The 17,083-nt window shown below is 38.0% G+C and overlaps 2 protein-coding genes across 2 annotated transcripts; one reads left to right on the plus strand and one right to left on the minus strand.

The window, feature by feature from the left end:
- Positions 1–6,999: 6,999 nt before the first annotated feature.
- Positions 7,000–10,289, plus strand: LOC110919656. The gene is made up of 3 exons (XM_022163919.1): positions 7,000–8,522; positions 8,568–9,031; positions 9,502–10,289. Exons 1-3 carry the CDS (start codon positions 7,000–7,002, stop codon positions 10,287–10,289), a joined length of 2,775 nt encoding a protein of 924 aa, XP_022019611.1.
- A 3,985-nt stretch (positions 10,290–14,274) lies between these two features.
- Positions 14,275–17,016, minus strand: LOC110916795 (light-induced protein, chloroplastic). The gene is made up of 3 exons (XM_022161451.2): positions 16,496–17,016; positions 14,817–15,012; positions 14,275–14,729 (listed from the first exon to the last, which is right to left on the minus strand). Exons 1-3 carry the CDS (start codon positions 16,933–16,935, stop codon positions 14,415–14,417), a joined length of 951 nt encoding a protein of 316 aa, XP_022017143.1. The 5' UTR covers positions 16,936–17,016; the 3' UTR covers positions 14,275–14,414.
- Positions 17,017–17,083: the final 67 nt, after the last annotated feature.

A 17,083-nucleotide genomic window follows, 5' to 3' on the forward strand; every position in this document is an offset into this window, starting at 1 on the left:
TCATGACGTCCATAGAATCGCGTTTGTGACGTCGCTGCTGGCTGAAATGTGCAAGGAATCGTGCTTGCAGGTCTTCAAATGAAGCCAGTGCTTCAACTGGCAAAGAATCGAACCAGGCCCTCGCCAGACCAGTGAGGGTCTGGGGGAAAAATGACACCAAGTGGCCTCGTCCCACTTGCCATTGCACCCACCGTCGGTAAAAATGTTCATGTGGTCGTCCGGGTCGGACGAACCATTGTACTTCCCAATCGTTAGTGGGAGTTTAGTCGTTGTGACATCGGCGTGGGCAATCTCCGGTACAAATTTGGAGTTTTCGACCGCGGATTTTGGCCTGTAGGCCTGGGTTTGGTTGCGATTAGCAGCGCGGAGGTATGTAGTGTGGGGTTTAGTAGGAGGAACATAATTGTGCGCTCCCAGTCGACTGTTGGTTGTGTGGGATTCCCCGCAATATGTATGGTCGTCCGGGTCGGTAGGACCATGCCCTTCGTTGTGGGATTGTGGTCCCAGGCGGCTCTGGATGCCGGAGCCGCGGTGGGCTGTAGACTGCCGCCTAGTTTCGCCATGAGGGCCTAGGCGGCTATGTATTGGGCCCCTGCGGCGGGACTTATATGTAGAATCGTCCTCATCGAGCGTGCGGACGTCGCAGTAAGAGGAACCGCGGTCCTCGTGCCTACTGCGAGAGGCTGGGTGTGTGGGGACCCTGCCGTCGTATTGCAAGATACGACCCGCAGGTGTATGTGGTGCGGGGGTGGGACCGCCGGGAATTTGCGCTTCAGCGCAAGCTCTGTTGTATTATGCGGCCAGCCTATTTTGTTGTTGGTAATACCAGGCATGGAGATCCATGCCCGAAGGTATCACAGTAGCATACTGTGAAAAATCTGGTGCGAATGCGGGGGGAGTGCCCCCTGCTGCTGATGTGCCTATGTGGCCAACGTTTTGGGCTGGGGGAGCAGTCCCCGCAGGCCCTGGGTTTGCGGGGTTTAGACTTTTCCCGGTACCATTGTTTGGACGATCAGAAATTATCTCAAGAAAAAAGAGACGTGAAAAAAAGTGCTAAGAGTAGCGGTGGGCGCCAATGATGAAACAATGGTTAACCAAGGGAGGTTAACTCACTGGTCTCGTCAAGTAGGGTTAATCCCTTCTTTCCGAGGATCGGTGGCTGGGCCGTCCGCTGGTTGATCTCCTGCACAAGAAAACAAACCGTGACTCGTAACAAGGAGGATGGGGTGGGGGGTGCTCCTTGTTACCACTCTCCGGCGTGAGAATCAGTAATTTGCTTGTGAAGCAAAGTGTGTGATAGTAGTAGTAGTGAGAGAGTTGTGAAAAGATACCTCAAACCTGGTTTGGGATGGGTATGTATAGCTGAGGAGTGAAGGAGGGTGGTTGAGTGGTCAGACTGGCGACGTGCCGCCCATATGCAGGTGTGTCAGGCTTGTCGGTTGTGGAGGTGAAGCCACGTCCTACTGGAGTGTCAGTCTGTTGCTTACGTAAGGGCTGACAGGCGACTGTCATTGGTGCCACTTGCTCTGTGGTGTTAGTCCCACTTGCCTCGTGGGCAGGATGCAGTGCCGCGCCACATCGCTGCCTATGGTAACCGCTGTTGTTTCCGCGTGCCCATTCTGGCGAAGACTGCGGGATGCGGTGCTAAGCCGCATCGCCACTTATGGTGACTGTTGTTGTTGTCTAGATCCCTTGTCGTGACGAAAATGTTCATAGGATGCGGTGCTAGGCCGCATCGCTATGCGTACACCCATTTTCATACACAAGGTAAGTCTTCTTCCATCACTTGACCGATTGGATTCGACTGTTGTGTTCGTGCGTGCCCGCACGGACACAGATAAGTTCTTGCTGGTGGGGGTTTTTTATAAGGGTAATGGTCACTCGCGGTCGTGCTGACGCGAAATCTGGGACCATACCCCTTCAAAACTAGTACTAGTATTTTGCCCACATCGTGTGGCAATGGAAACTTAACTTGGTGAGTTGTCAAGTATTGGTTGTATATTAACATACTACAAAATTTTCAATTAATTATCTTAAATATCTAACCTTTTGAGTTTCATAACAACATGATTGATTGTATATTAAGATGATACGAAAATTATAATCGGTTATGTTAAGGCATAACATACTTAGGTCTAATCGAGTTCTTTGACGTCCTTTTGAGATCCATAACATAGGTAAAGTGTGTTGATGGCTACTTGCAATTCCACCTGGGTTTGACGAATATTAGCCACCTTCTTTGTTAGGTCAATAAGTTTTTTCGTGAACTGACGATTAGACATGATGACATCCTCCAACATGTTTTGGATCTATTCAAACACGTCTGGAATTTAACTTGAAAATGACATTTTAAAAATAAAACAAACATCTATATATAAATAAAACAAAATAAATATGAGTAATAAAGAGGGCTCATAAAGTTTCATCATTGCCACTTAAATTAAAAAATATGACTTATAATAAGAAACCCCCAAAGAGAAAACATGTTATTCAAATGTCAAGATTGAGATCAACGACCCAGGAACAACCTTCTAAATTATATTCAAGTCCATATATACATTCTCAGTTGTAAGAATTTGTTATAATGTGGCTCATAAAAGCTAGGTCATTGTGACTGCAAATAAAACAATTGTCATGCTATAATGATAACCATCGTCCATTTTTATCATCACTGACTCAAAATGCAACTCACTACAATGTTTTTGTGTTGGCTACGAGTTTGTTATGTGAGAGGCGGTTACTAAGCCAAAGCATTAGGCTCAGAAAAAGTAGGTTATTGTGGTTGCCAAGTAAATAATTGCCATGATTACGTGGCGAATGACGTGTCACTAACCTTCATCTCCTTCTTTATAACACCAGAGAACATATAACGAACCCTAATTTCCTCATAATCATTTGGTTTCTCATCGATTCATGGCCAATTGAAGCATATGTTCGAATCGATTCTTGGCCAATTGAAGCATAAGTTCTAATCGACATGAGTTCCTCTTCCTATTCTTCATGGAGTGTGAACCGAACCCCTAAAATATTCAAGGTTAATTTGGATGGAAACTTGTATTGTCATCATAAAATTGTTGTTGTTCTTCGCATGGCTGGACCCAAAAGTGTTCGACATGGTGATCAATTTTATGGTTGCCCTCAATGGCCTGTAAGTTGTTTAATTATGTATTGAACTTAATTTTTTGTTGAAACTGAAGTGGTAATATTGGTTTGTAGTTATCCGATTGCAAGTCCTTTATGTGGAAACTAGATTTCGACAATTTTTTCGAAGCTCATTCAAATTGCAGTTCAAGTCCTGTAAGTTACGAAAAGTTGAAGAATGAGAATTTGCAATTGCAAAACAAATTGTTATTAGAAGAGAACAAGGTGCTGAAAAGGCAAATTCGTGGCAAAAAGTCCATGTGGAAGCAACCATTTGTGTTTACTATGTTTTTTGTTATGGCTATATGGATGTACATGTTGAAGTAGCAATTTAATTTGGTTGCACGATATTGCACTTATGAATGAAAACCAGAATTCCCTTGTTGCATATGAATTCCATTATTGTGCAAAAGAGTCCACTGCAGTGACCATTGACAGTGGTTTGTATTGACCAAAACTAATGTGCATTGTAGTGATTTGTAATGACCAAAGTGCAGTGGTTTGTAATGACCAAAACCAAAGTGGTGTGTATTGACCCAAACCAAAGCGTTTTGTAATGACCAAAAACCAAAGTGGTTTGTATTGACCAAAACTAACGTGCAACAATCTGTATAATAACCCAAACCAAACTGTTTAATCACCAAAACTAATGTGCAATAGTGGTTTGTAATGACCAAAACCAAAGTGGTGTGTGTTGACCCAAACCAAAGTGTTTTGTAATGACCAAAAACCAAAGTGGTTTGTATTGACCAAAACTAGTGTGTAGTAAACTATATAATGACCCAAACCAAACTGCAGTGTTGTGTGTTGACCCAAACCACTGTTGTATAATGACCAATATACCCCTACAACAGCCAAAACTTATATATATGACTGTTGTATATATACCACTGTTGTAAAATGACCATAATACCCCTGCAGCAGCCAAAACTTATATAAACCACTGATGTATAATGACCAAATTACCCCTGCAGTAATTAAACTTATATAAACACTACTGTATATATACCAGTACTGTATAATTACCAAATTACCCCTACAGCAGTAACATTAATTTACCAAAAGATTACATAAAACATTAAGTCATTACATAACATAAAGTCACTACATAACATTAAGCCTGAATGATTCTTGTCCAAAACAGGCAATACAAAACATCAAGTTATCCAAACATAAGTCAAACTTTGATCAACTAAGTACAGCCTTCTCTGTTGCCCTTCCCTCTTGGTCTTCCTCTGTTAGCTGACTATTTACTTCCTCTTTGACTGTTGGTTTAACTGTTGAGTTGAGTGGTCTGTTGGGTTGGCTGCTGAGTTGACTGTTGAGTTGACTTTTCTTCTTTAGGTTCCCCTTCTGTCTTTTTGATCCAGCTTCAGCTGTGACCAATAAAAACACACTAGTCAACATAATTTGACATATACAACAACTGAAATAAAACACTAAACCTCATAAATATCCACCCGCATTCATGTTTCCTTTTTCAGTATATTTTCTTTTGTTATGGCCTCTTGCTCCACAAATGCCACAAGTCAATATAACCCCATGCTTAGTTAGTTTGCCTGGCCTTTTTGGATCCTCATGAGGGTCTCTCTTTCTATTCTTCTTAGGCCTACCAGGAGCAACTTTTATTGGAGGTCATTGCGTTTTAGAAAAAAAGACATTTTTTGTGTTTTCTGACCATTGTGTTTTAGAATAAGACATTTCTTTGTGTTTCTAGGCCATTGTGTTTAGAAAAATGACATTTCTTTGTGTTTTTAGTCCATTGCATTTTACAAAAAGAGAAATTTCTTTTTGTTTTTCAGCCATTGCGTTTTAGAATTAACACATTTCTTTTGTGTTTTTTGTATATTGCGTTGTAGAAACAAGACATTTCTTTATGTTTTTGTCAATTGCGTTTTAGAAAAAAAAAGTCATTTTTTATGCTTTTTGTCTATTGTGTTTTACGCATCCGGGTTTTCGATTTTTTATAGATATAGCAATAATATACTCGTTTTAAAGATTAAAAAACACTCTTTTTTTGTGCAATTTTTATAAAAAAAAATAATGTGGTATGAAAGAGTTATTAACGTTTAAAAAACGGGGGGGGATGAAGGAGATAGAAACTATTGTTTTGAATTGACTAGAATACCCCCTTCACAAACTCACGTGTCTCCTTCTTTTTTATCAGTTATACCCATTTAATCCAAGCTCTTGATTAATCAATTGATGGTCAAGGTTACTTTCTAGCCTTTCTAGCAAAAATAAACTTTCTAGCATATCCTGACCCTATAATTTAGAAGTTTATCATCAGTACATATTAAGCGAACATAACGTTGAAATTAAGTTATAAAAAATAAAAAATTAACCTTTTGAATGTAAGTTTATTAACAACCAAACTAAAATTTCGTTAAAGCTAGCTCCTAGCATTTTACTACTTTTTTATGTTCCCTTTACCCAAGGGATAAGAAGTAAACTAAGGTGGTGTTTGTTTTTTCAGATGCAAAAGGTCTGGAGTCTGCGGACCACATCTGTAAACGTCTGCACGAGAAGAGGTGGACCAAATGTCTGCGGGGTGTAATAAAAAGAGTGTTTGATTCTAATCTCTTTACCCCACATCTGCAAACTTTTTTTCCCTCTCTTCTCCCAAACCTCTTCCTCTTGAACATTTCAGATCTACAAACCACCCACTCAAACACAAATCAACCACCCACTCAAACACAAATCAACAACATGCCAGAAGCACAAAATTCACCCCTTTCTCAACCATACCGTTCTTCACGAAAGAAATAAAAGAAAAAGACAAGAACAATTCAAAAAAAAAAAAAAAGAACACAAGAAGATGAGACGTTGCCATCGTCCTTGTAGAATCTGCCATTAATGTTGTCCATTAATAAACTACAAACCCCCCATGATTTTTTGATTCGGCTTCCCGAAATCTTCTTCTTCTGTTTTGGGTTTCGTCATCAAGAAATGAGAAACTGCACCAACAAGTTGGATGCAGCTGGTTTTGTTGTGGCGGAGCAGGGGTGGGCGGCGGAGGAGGTGGAGGTGGTAGCGGAGCAGGGGTGGGCGGCGGAGGAGGTGGTGGCGGAGGTGGAGGTGGTGGCGGTGGCGGAGGAGGTGGTGTCGGCTGGAGAAGTGGAGTTGCTAGGGTTTTGACACCAGATGGTGTTTTGAAGAGGGAGAAGACTCTTGAAGAGGTTGGAAGACATAAGGAAAGGTCTGTGTGGGGAAGAGGTGGGGAAGAGGTTTTTTAATAAAACCTCTTCTAAAAAACAAACAAGCTGCAGACTTAAATGTCTGTGCGTGGTCTGCGTGGAGAAGACATAAGAGGTTCTGAAGTACTTCTCACCAAAAACAAACACCCCCTAAAAGTAAGTTTGGAGGTTAAAGACTTGAATATGCTATGAATGGATTTTTAAACTAGTTCACCGTTATCTTTTTAGTTATGTTTTTACTTGTCGATAATAAAATACAATTTTGATAAGGTCAAATGGTCAACAGAGACTTTTAAGTCATCTTTTGTAATGTTTGTATTGTCTAGGGGCTTAAAGTGTAAAATAGGTTAAGAAGTTGTTAGTCGTTGTAAGGGTTGTTATATACCGTTAATAACTGAATAAACAGGTAGGTTGTTGTTGAGCTATCATCTCTGTTCTTCTTCTTCATTTCACACGTATCAATTGGTATCAGAGCACCGATCCTCGGCTGTTCTGCAATCAATTATGTCCGTCTTCGTTTCAAAATCAGTGGGAATTGATCAATTGTTCGATCAATTCTATTCGTATTCTTCTAATTCGTAAATTGATCATTGTTTCGATCAATTTGTTCATTCATTCAACCGGAATTAATCAATCGATTGATTAATTCTTCCAAGTTGTGATGGCAGCTACTCGTAATCAGACTGAATTAGAGAAGGTGATTAAAGAACACTCTAATTCCTTGTTGAAATTCGAAGCATTTGTTGAAAAAGCTGAGAAATCCTTTACGGATATTAAGCAAATTCTTGACAAACTGACTAATCATCAGTTAAGATCAGATGGGGAATATTCAACTTCACAAGGAGAAATCACTAGCAGCACAAGAAGTGATCGTTTATATCGTTTGGGTAAAATAGAGTTTCCAAGATTTGATGGGTCAGAAGTAGAGGATTGGATTTGTCGTTGTGAACATTTCTTTGATGTGGACGAGACACCGGAAAACTTCAAAGTCAGATATGCAGCTATCAACCTGGAAGGAAAGGCTATGAAATGGCATTCTTCTTATCTTAAAAGATTAGTCAAACCTATTTCTGAGGTAACATGGTCTGGATATTCTAGAACAATTATTGATAGGTTTTCCACTACTTTGTTCCTTGACCCTATGGGCATTCTTACTTCTACAATTCAAACGGGATCATTAGAGGATTACTGTGAAAAGTTTGATGCTAATCTGTTGAGAGTCACAATTTGTGAAGAGTATGCTGTGAGTATTTTCTTGAATGGGTTGAAACCTGAATTAGCTTGTCCTGTAAGAATGTTTGAACCAAGAAATATGAAAGAAGCCTATAAATTTGCAAAGAAACAAGATGCTTCTAATCAAACATTAGCCACTAAACACAAGTATCATTCTACCTACAATGGGAAATTCTTTCCATCCAATTCAAATTCTGTTCAAAATCCCACTCCTATATCTTCAGTCAAACCTCCTGTTAATACAGCCCATTTACCCCTTTTACCTTCCCCTCCTATAAACCAAAAAGTGGCTAACACTAAGTCCTTAACAACCAAGGAAATGGCCATGAAAAGATCAAAAGGAGAATGTTTCTGGTGTAATGAGAAATTCACTCCTACCCATAAATGCCCAAATAAACAGCTGTATAGCATTGAATTGAAAGGGGATGAAGAGGATGATGTTGATCTTATTGATGGGGTAAGAGCAGAAACTATGATAGACACTACTGTTGATGATCCATTGATTTCAATCCATGCCTTAACAGGAGTACCATCTTTTTCTACAATGCAAGTGGTGGGAAATATTGGTACTAGGCAATTACAAACCCTGGTTGACTCTGGGTCAACTCATAACTTTCTCAATGAAAGGTTGGCTAAGAAGATTAATTGCCCTTTAGAAGATATTAAACCTATGAAAGTAGGAGTGGCTAATGGAGTTCCCTTGATATGTGACAAGATATGTCACAACTTCCAATGGCAGATGCAGGGATTGTGGTTTAAAGCTGATGTGTTTGTGATTCCCTTAGAAACTTATGACATGGTACTTGGGGTCCAATGGTTGTTACCTTTGGGAGACATTGTGTGGAATTTCAAGGATTTGACAATGCAATTTAAGGTGGAAAATGAGGTATACCAGTTAAAAGGGAGTAATACTAATAAGATCACCTTGTGTTCTATGAAGACTATGAATCAGTGAATAAGTCATGAAGATAAGTTGTTGCATAGTCAATTGTTCAGCTTACAAATAGAGGCTGATGCAGAGGGTAATTTTCAGCACACAACAAAAGTTAAAGGATCAGATTCTAATGTGGAAATTGAAACATTATTGGACTCCTTTGCTGATGTGTTTCGAGTTCCTACATCTTTGCCACCATCAAGGCCCTATGATCATCGAATTTTACTTAAAGATGAGTCAATGGTGATTAATTTGAAACCTTATAGGTACCAAATGGCCCAAAAAGATGTGATTGAAGCTATGACCAAGGAACTGTTGGATACTGGTGTCATCAGGGGCAGTACAAGCCCATTTGCAGCCCCTGTGGTTTTAGTTAAAAAGAAAGATGGTAGTTGGCGAATGTGCATTGACTATAGGAGACTTAATGAGGCCACAATTAAAAATAGTTATCCTATTCCATTAATAGAGGAACTACTTGATGAGTTGGGGGAAGCCACGGTATTTTCTAAGCTTGATTTGAGGTCGGGTTACCATCAAATTAGGATGTGTCCTGAAGATGTGCACAAAACAGCGTTTCGGACACATGAGGGCCATTTCGAATTTCTGGTCATGCCCTTTGGGTTGACAAATGCTCCAGCTACGTTTCAAGCCCTAATGTATCATATTTTCAAACCACTGCTGAGGAAAACAGTGTTAGTATTTTTCGATGATATTTTGGTCTTCAGCAAGAATGTTGAACAACATATTTCACACTTAAAGGAGGTATTAACACTGTTCAGGGAACATCAACTGTTTGCTAAGAAAATAAATGCTCTTTTGTTGGGAATTCGGTGGAGTATCTAGGTCATATCATCACTAAGGATGGGGTTTCAACAGATCCTAAGAAAATTTCAGCAATTCAAGAATGGCCTACACCTACTAATATCAAACAGCTGAGAGGTTTTTTAGGCTTGTCTGGCTATTATAGAAGATTTATTAAATCTTATGGTATCCTAGCTAAACCTCTCACTAATCTTTTAAGGAGAGACAGTTTTATATGGGATGCTTCAGCTGATCAGGCTTTTGCCCTCCTAAAGTCTGCCTTGTGTTCACCTCCTGTCCTGGCCTTACCCAATTTTTCCAAGCCCTTTATTTTGGAAACTGATGCATCCTCAAAGGGCATAGGAGCAGTTTTAATGCAAGACTTTCATCCTCTGGCCTATGTAAGTAAAGCTCTATCTCCAAGACAGCAGGCTTATTCAGTTTATGAAAAAGAACTATTGGCCATCATCTTTGCTGTTAAACACTGGCAACATTATCTGTCCATTGGCCATTTCATAATCAGAACTGACCAAAAAAGCCTCAAGCATCTGATGGAGCAGAAGTTGACTACACCATTGCAGCATGTATGGCTTTCGAAATTAATGGGCTTTGATTATGAGATAGTGTATAAGCAAGGGGTTGAGAATAGAGCAGTGGATGCATTATCAAGGGTCCAGGGTCCTACACTCTTCACAATATCCTTGTCTACAATGGATCCTACCTTACTAGACAAAATAAAACAATCTCGGGTGACTGATTCTGTCTTATATCATAAGTTGAAGAAGTTGCAGGCTGGGAACTTATTGCAACACTACAACTGGAATGGAGTTTTGTTTACCAGGAAAGGGAAAGTTTTGTTGGGAAAAGATGAAGATTACAAGGTACAATCATTAAACTGTGTCATAGTTCTGCTATGGGAGGACATTCAGGGATGCATGCCACCATTCAAAGGATTGCCAGCTTGTTTAAATGGAAAGGATTGAATAAACAAGTCAGGAATTTTATCAGGTCTTGTAACACTTGTCAGAGGACTAAGGTGGAGAATATAGCCTATCCTGGGCTGATGCAGCCATTACCAGTCCCTAAGTATGTTTTTTCTGATATCTCAATGGATTTTATTGGGGGGTTTCCTAAGATTCAGGGAAAAGATTCTATCTTGGTGGTTATTGATAGGCTTACCAAGTATGGTCACTTTATTCCATTGGGTCATCCCTATACTGCTGAAACAGTGGCTCAACTCTTCCTTGACAACATTTTTAAACTACATGGTTGGCCTCAAACAATTGTGTCTGATAGGGACCCTATATTCCTGAGCAATTTTTGGGAAACTTTTACAAAAATGCAAGGTATCCAATTAACATTTTCAACAGCCTATCATCCATAGTCCGATGGGCAGACTGAAGTAGTTAATAGATGCATTGAATCCTACTTGAGAAGTATGACATTAGCTACTGGAACTGCTTGGTTGAAATGGGTGTCATTGGCTGAATATTGGTACAATACCAATTACCATTCTTCACTCAAAACTACTCCTTTTCAAGCTCTCTATGGGTATCCTCCTCCTATCTTTATACCCTATATTCCAAAGGACTGTCCTAATGCAGCAGTGGATCAGCTATCTATCGAACGAGAGGAAGCTATTAAAGAGCTGAAACACTCTTTATGTATGGCCCAGAACCGCATGAAGCAGTTGGCTGATAAACACAGAACAGAAAGGGAATTTGAAGTAGGTGATTGGGTTTTCCTAAAGCTTAGACCTTTTTGTTAAAATACACTGAGGAATGTCAAAACAAATAAGCTCATTCCAAAATTTTATGGGCCATTTTTAATTGTGGAGAAAATAGGGAAGGTAGCTTATCGTTTAGACTTACCGGCAGAGGCTCAGATACATCCAACATTCCATGTATCCTTATTGAAGTTAGCCAAAGGTGATCATTCCACAGTGATTCCTTTGCCCAGCCAGCCGAGATTCAAATTTGTCCCTGCTGCAATTATTGAGAAACGAATGGTTAAAAGGCATAATAGAGCAAGAGTCGAGGTGTTGGTAAAATGGAAAGATTTACCCTTGTGCGATGCTACCTGGGAGGATTTGAAGGAGATGCAGATTAGATTCCCTGATTTTGAATTTTAATTTTGGGGTCAAAGTTAGTTTTTTAAGGGGGAAGTATTGATACGGTCAAATGGTCAACAGAGACTTTTAAGTCATCTTTTGTAATGTTTGTATTGTCTAGGGGCTTAAAGTGTAAAATAGGTTAAGAAGCTGTTAGTCGTTGTAAGGGTTGTTATATACCGTTAATAATTGAATAAACAGGTAGGTTGTTGTTGAGCTATCATCTCTGTTCTTCTTCTTCTTCTTCTTCATTTCACACGTATCAAATTTAGACTTGCATCCAAGCATGAGTGATTAGAACGATCGATAGTTTTGAATGATTATAAATCGTATGTAATTAGAGGCTGCAAAGTGTTGTTATATTTGTTTCATTGTCTATGTTGATATATGTTAATTCCTTAGCATATAGATTCAATACCATGGAGTGCTCAACTTAGGAGTTTTAATTTAGTATTGCAATAAGTTTTGATGCAAATGTATACAATGTTGGTGCTGCAAAATAGTGTTGTATTTGTTTCATTGTCTATGTTGATATATATATATATATATATATATATATTAGTTCCTTAGCATATAGATTCAATACCATGGAGTGTTCATCTTATGAGTTATATATATATATATATATATATATATATATGTTAGTTCCTTAGCATATAGATTCAATACCATGGAGTGTTCATCTTATGAGTTTTAATTTAGTATCACAATAAGTTTTGACGCAAATGTATACAATGATGCATCTAGCCTATTCTATTGGTGCATCTAACTTTTTATCTTTGATTTAAGTATTGTAATTAGTTTTAACTCGCATATAACAATACGTCTATTTTATATTTCTATTGCAAAGTCTCATCTAATCAATTACAACAATGTTGCATCCAATTACTTGTGTCGTGTTTAGTGTACATATTTAGGCCACCCGGGGCGGTCACCTTTTAGCCCGAGATGAACATATATAACGAGTTATAGAAAACAAAACACCGCCGCCACCATCGAGTTTAACGCGTCGATTTTATAACGCGTGAAAATTATCACGCGTGAAGAATGGTACGTGTTGTTTGATTTGTTGGGTTGTGAGGGTTTATTGTTGGGTGTTGTGAGTGATGAGCATTTCCACTAAAATCCTTCACTAGTAATGGAATAATACTTGATAATATGACGGAACTTGATTGGAAGTTGTAAATGAATTATGAATGATAAATGATGACCACCCCTACCCCTTATAATCCCTTTTATCAATCCTTATTTTTAGCTTGAATACTCTAGAAAATGAGTTTTGCATTCTAAAATTCAAACAAAATAACCAACAAATGATAAAAAGGTTATTGCTATTTTCTCATAGGGAAAACAAGCAAACATCTTAAATGCATAAAACAATATATAAACTAGTAAAAAAGAAGTTAGAAACAAATTTACTATTTATGTTCTATAAATATTAAGTTCATGGATAGTATTGAACAAATTTTTCGTCATGCTACATGTCCTTTTTTTTCTTCATATTTGGTACAAATAAAACATGATAGGTATTTATATATTTTTTTGAACTGCAAATTTTTTACTTTTTGTAAAACTTGAACTCAAAATCTCACACTTAAGGATATTAAAAGGCTTTGCCATATCACTGGACCACCAACCCCAGTTTAATTAGTTTTATTTATTTATTTTTAAGTTTGGACATAGTGTGAAGCCACTTTATTTTGATAATAAATTCATCCTATATTACTAACTAGTTGGATTTCTCCGCACTACGCAGCGGGAACTTGGTCGATATCGGTTCGGCTCGTTATAATATCGACACTTGCTATAGCAACAGTAAGAGAAAACTTAAAAAATAAGACCGTGATATGCACAACAGAATATTTATACATATTTTTATCTATCGGTGACCATAAAGTCGAATACCTATCGAAACGTCGATACCGGTTTGGTTCGATACGTTTTTGTGCGACACCGTTACAATATCAGTACTCATATAGTTTACTATGCAAAAATAAAGTTCGTTTTGTATACAACCGTTTAAATAAAAAAAGGTTATATTGCAATGTTAAAAGAAATAAACATATCAACATATTTTTTTTTTTACATTGACAAACATAAATGATTCAAATCAAACAATAAAGGAAGCACTATTAAAAATATTTTTTTTTACATTGACAAACATAAATGATTCAAATCAAACAATAAAGGAAGCACTATTAAAAATACTGAAGAATATAAGTGATCGATTAAATTACGCTGAAACTTTATCTAAAAGATTAATAAATCTAACTGATTGATAAAAAATGGTATACAAATTTAAGTTATTATTTAGTATTATTATATAGGGTTTTCAAAATATTTGTGCCTAAATGAGGTGTCTCAACTTTCAAGGCTCCAAGAACCAGCTTGAGGCAAGCAACAAACCAAAGGAAAAAAAACATTCACAATGAACCGGCGTCAAAAACAATTGTTTTTCTACCAATGGCACTTCTGTAAATAAGCTACAATCTTTGGCTGGGTGTTTGACTGTAACGTCAGACAATAAGTGTAATATATAGAAATACAAAAAGGTTTTAGGCCCAAATTTTATTATGTTGGGCAACTTTTCTCCGGCCTGAACATTTTAGCCCAAAGACAAAAACGGACCCATGGTTAACGGAATTTAACAAAAGATTAAAATCAGTTCACTCTTTTGAATGGTTTGGTTTGTACTTTGTACAATTTCATAATAGTTTTGAATATTTTAAAATTCTCTGTCAATGCTTTAATTTGATTCTAAAGCATCTAGTCACCTATTCTCAAACATTTCTTAGTCACCTATTCTACGCGTTAAATAATAAATATAACCCAGCTCAACCCATTTGTAACACATACAATCACGATATAAAATAAGGCATTCACTCATTCATTCTTCAATATCATATTAGCATGTTTCAATCCAAGACGCAATACGCGTTAACGTTCTTACAGATCTCTATAAAAGAGAGATAAATATTCATCAAGATCCCGAATCAATTCAAGACGAAAGAAGCGACGAACCTTCCTTAAACAGAACAAACACTTTCCCACCATCTCCCCTAGAGATCCTAACTTCTTCATCCAAATAAGTTGTTAGCAACCATGACTCCACCTTGCCTTCAGAGATGGAGAACTTCCACGGTGGTTGACTCGAAATGGTCTTTGCAACATGTGACGCAGTGTCCTCAACCGACGTGATCAACCCTTTAAAAGGCGAAAGGTCTACATTTTGTCCCAAAATCTCAATACTCTCGGGTATTTCAATCGAGTCTGTCAGTTGTGGTGTCCCAATGATCCCTTCATCGAACTTTATCTATATAAAAAGTCGCAAATGATTAAAAGTTAAAACCCACCTTTCATAACCTGGGGGTTACCCATTTAATGATGTCACATGGTGTACCTGTACGCGCTTAGGACTTTGAATTTCAAACGTTGCGTTTGCACTTATTGCGGTTGTGGACCCTGGTCCGGCAAAAACAACACAGTTTTGGACCGTGAAGTTTTCGGAATCGATGGTTTGGGATATCTCTTCTACTTTCACTAGAGGGATTGTTCCATGTGACAGCAAAGGGTATAAGCCAACAAAGGATGTATAGCTGCAAAACAATACTCACGTGCGATCACGTGATGCTGTTAAATACGTACTAATCATTTAAGATTCATTTTTGCATGTAGGTTCCTATTTCAAGTAAAATGACACATCTTGTTACATTGATAATGATTTTGGTTCACTTAAACTGAAATGATTTAGTGGAAGTAGCCGTGTGGCCCTTTTCTTCATTGAAAATGGTGGTCCGACATTTAATATTGTACTACTTCAAGTACCGAACATGTACCAAAAACGTTAAAAGCAGTTTACCTAACATTTATAGACCCATAAGTCATGCCTAAAGCATAGATCGTTGGAACGATACACGCTGTCTATACTCTATAGGCGGAACTAGACAGAGGCCAAGGTCTGTTAATCCAGTGGTGGATCTAGAAAAAACATAAGGGACAACATTTCAAAATTTCTTTTCTATAGATGCAGCGAAATTGAAAAAACTTCAACTTTTCCAAAATTTACACTACTGCCTGAGCGTCAAGGAGTAGCGGGGGCTACCCCTTGTCTCAAGCTATATCCGCCCTTGTGTTAATCCTTTGGCCAACCGAATTTTTTTTATTAACAGGGATTGCTTTCTTGCAGGTTACTATTCTAATAGTTTTAAGTTTTGTGGGTTACGGCGAATATGGTATTAGGTGATTTTAGCCGTTCAAAAAAATAAATGTTGAAATTTGTAGAAACTTGAAATTCTTAAAATTATAAAACTATAAGAAATGTGATTAAGTGCTCAGGGTCGTTCCTACATTTTTGGAGACCCTAAGCGAACTACGAAGGAGGACTTTTTGTAAAAGTATCATTTACAACATATCTAGTAAGTAGTAACAAAACCCTCCTCCTTTACCTAGAGTTGGGACCAGCAGTTTAAACTAAAAAGTTTATAGTTGGCGAAATTAATCTTTTTTTTTAAAGTTATATGTTTTGCATAGATATAGTATATGTTTAAATAAAATCTATTTATCTAGCTTTGGGATGGGTCGCATGGTTGATGCCTCGATGGTTGCTGTAGTTACGTTTGTAGTTTAATTTCGAAATTGTGCCTTGAATGCAGGCTTTTTTCCTAAACAATTTTTATCTGGGTTCCTATAGTAAAAAAATACTAGTTTAGTTTTGTTTTCATTGGGGCCTAATATAATATATATATATATAACATATAAAACTTACTGATTTTGGTGGTCCTAGGCCCGTGGCTAGATTGGAAAGCCTAACAGACCAGTCCCGAGTGCTTTATATTCGAAGCCGGTTCTTAAATTAGTTTAAGATCGAATTTCAGGTAACAACCATCACAACGGGTAACGTTTAACTACATAACCCCTAAATCGGCATGAGATGTCGTATTAGACACAACTTTATAAATGAAATATAAAAACTCAGTTTATTATACCTGTACCCGACCCATTACCATGTAAAAGTTTTCCAAATAAATTTAAATCCATCATCAACACACAATAATATTAAACTAAAAGAAAATTACTTACGCCAAAATCCATTTGCCATTGAGAAGAGGCAGAGCCTTAGTTGGTTCAGGAGTCGGGTTCATCACCTCCAGCTGCGTGATGAGCTCCACAATCTCTGCTCTTGTTTCACTTGTAGCACTCAATCCGAAATTCGTCCCGTAAAACGTCTCAACCAACTGCTTCTTCAACAACCCGATCTCCGTGATCGGCTCCTCTGCAACCACAGAATAGGTTTCGTTACCTTCGGGTTCAAAACCGTCATCACCCGCAGCACGCAAAGTGAAACTGAATTTCTTTCTGGCTCCTCCTGCGAAACGGACCTTTGATTTTGTGGAGGTTTTTGCTGGAAATCTGACTGAATGAGATGTTAACATAGGTGTCTTGGAGCTCGGTTTCGATACCGGAGACATTAAGGAGACTGAATTGGTAGGAAATTGACTGATCATGGAAACTCCGGTCATTTTTGCCGATATTAGTATGGCAGTAGACAGACTCTGTATACGATGTTAAAATGAGTAGGGACTGATTCCAAACAAACGACTCATAAGTTATATATATAACATGAAGTATTTTTTATATATAAAATAATCGTAAACTCATATGGTATAT

This window comes from Helianthus annuus, chromosome 16 (assembly GCF_002127325.2).
Source record: "Helianthus annuus cultivar XRQ/B chromosome 16, HanXRQr2.0-SUNRISE, whole genome shotgun sequence".
In the NCBI taxonomy this organism is placed as follows: domain Eukaryota; kingdom Viridiplantae; phylum Streptophyta; class Magnoliopsida; order Asterales; family Asteraceae; genus Helianthus; species Helianthus annuus.

What these genes read in the sequence shown, in the direction of transcription:
- LOC110919656 (XM_022163919.1), top strand. Translation starts at nt 7,000, where the DNA reads ATGGCAGCTACTCGTAATCAGACTGAATTAGAGAAGGTGATTAAAGAA. An exon ending in TCTATGAAGACTATGAATCA is followed by an intron (nt 8,523 to 8,567) that starts GTGAATAAGTCA and finishes TCAATTGTTCAG; the next exon opens with CTTACAAATAGAGGCTGATG. An exon ending in TAAGCTTGATTTGAGGTCGG is followed by an intron (nt 9,032 to 9,501) that starts GTTACCATCAAA and finishes ATGGTATCCTAG; the next exon opens with CTAAACCTCTCACTAATCTT.
- LOC110916795 (XM_022161451.2), bottom strand. Translation starts at nt 16,935, where the DNA reads ATGACCGGAGTTTCCATGATCAGTCAATTTCCTACCAATTCAGTCTCC. An exon ending in AATGGCAAATGGATTTTGGC is followed by an intron (nt 15,013 to 16,495) that starts GTAAGTAATTTT and finishes ATTGTTTTGCAG; the next exon opens with CTATACATCCTTTGTTGGCT. An exon ending in AAAGTCCTAAGCGCGTACAG is followed by an intron (nt 14,730 to 14,816) that starts GTACACCATGTG and finishes CTTTTTATATAG; the next exon opens with ATAAAGTTCGATGAAGGGAT.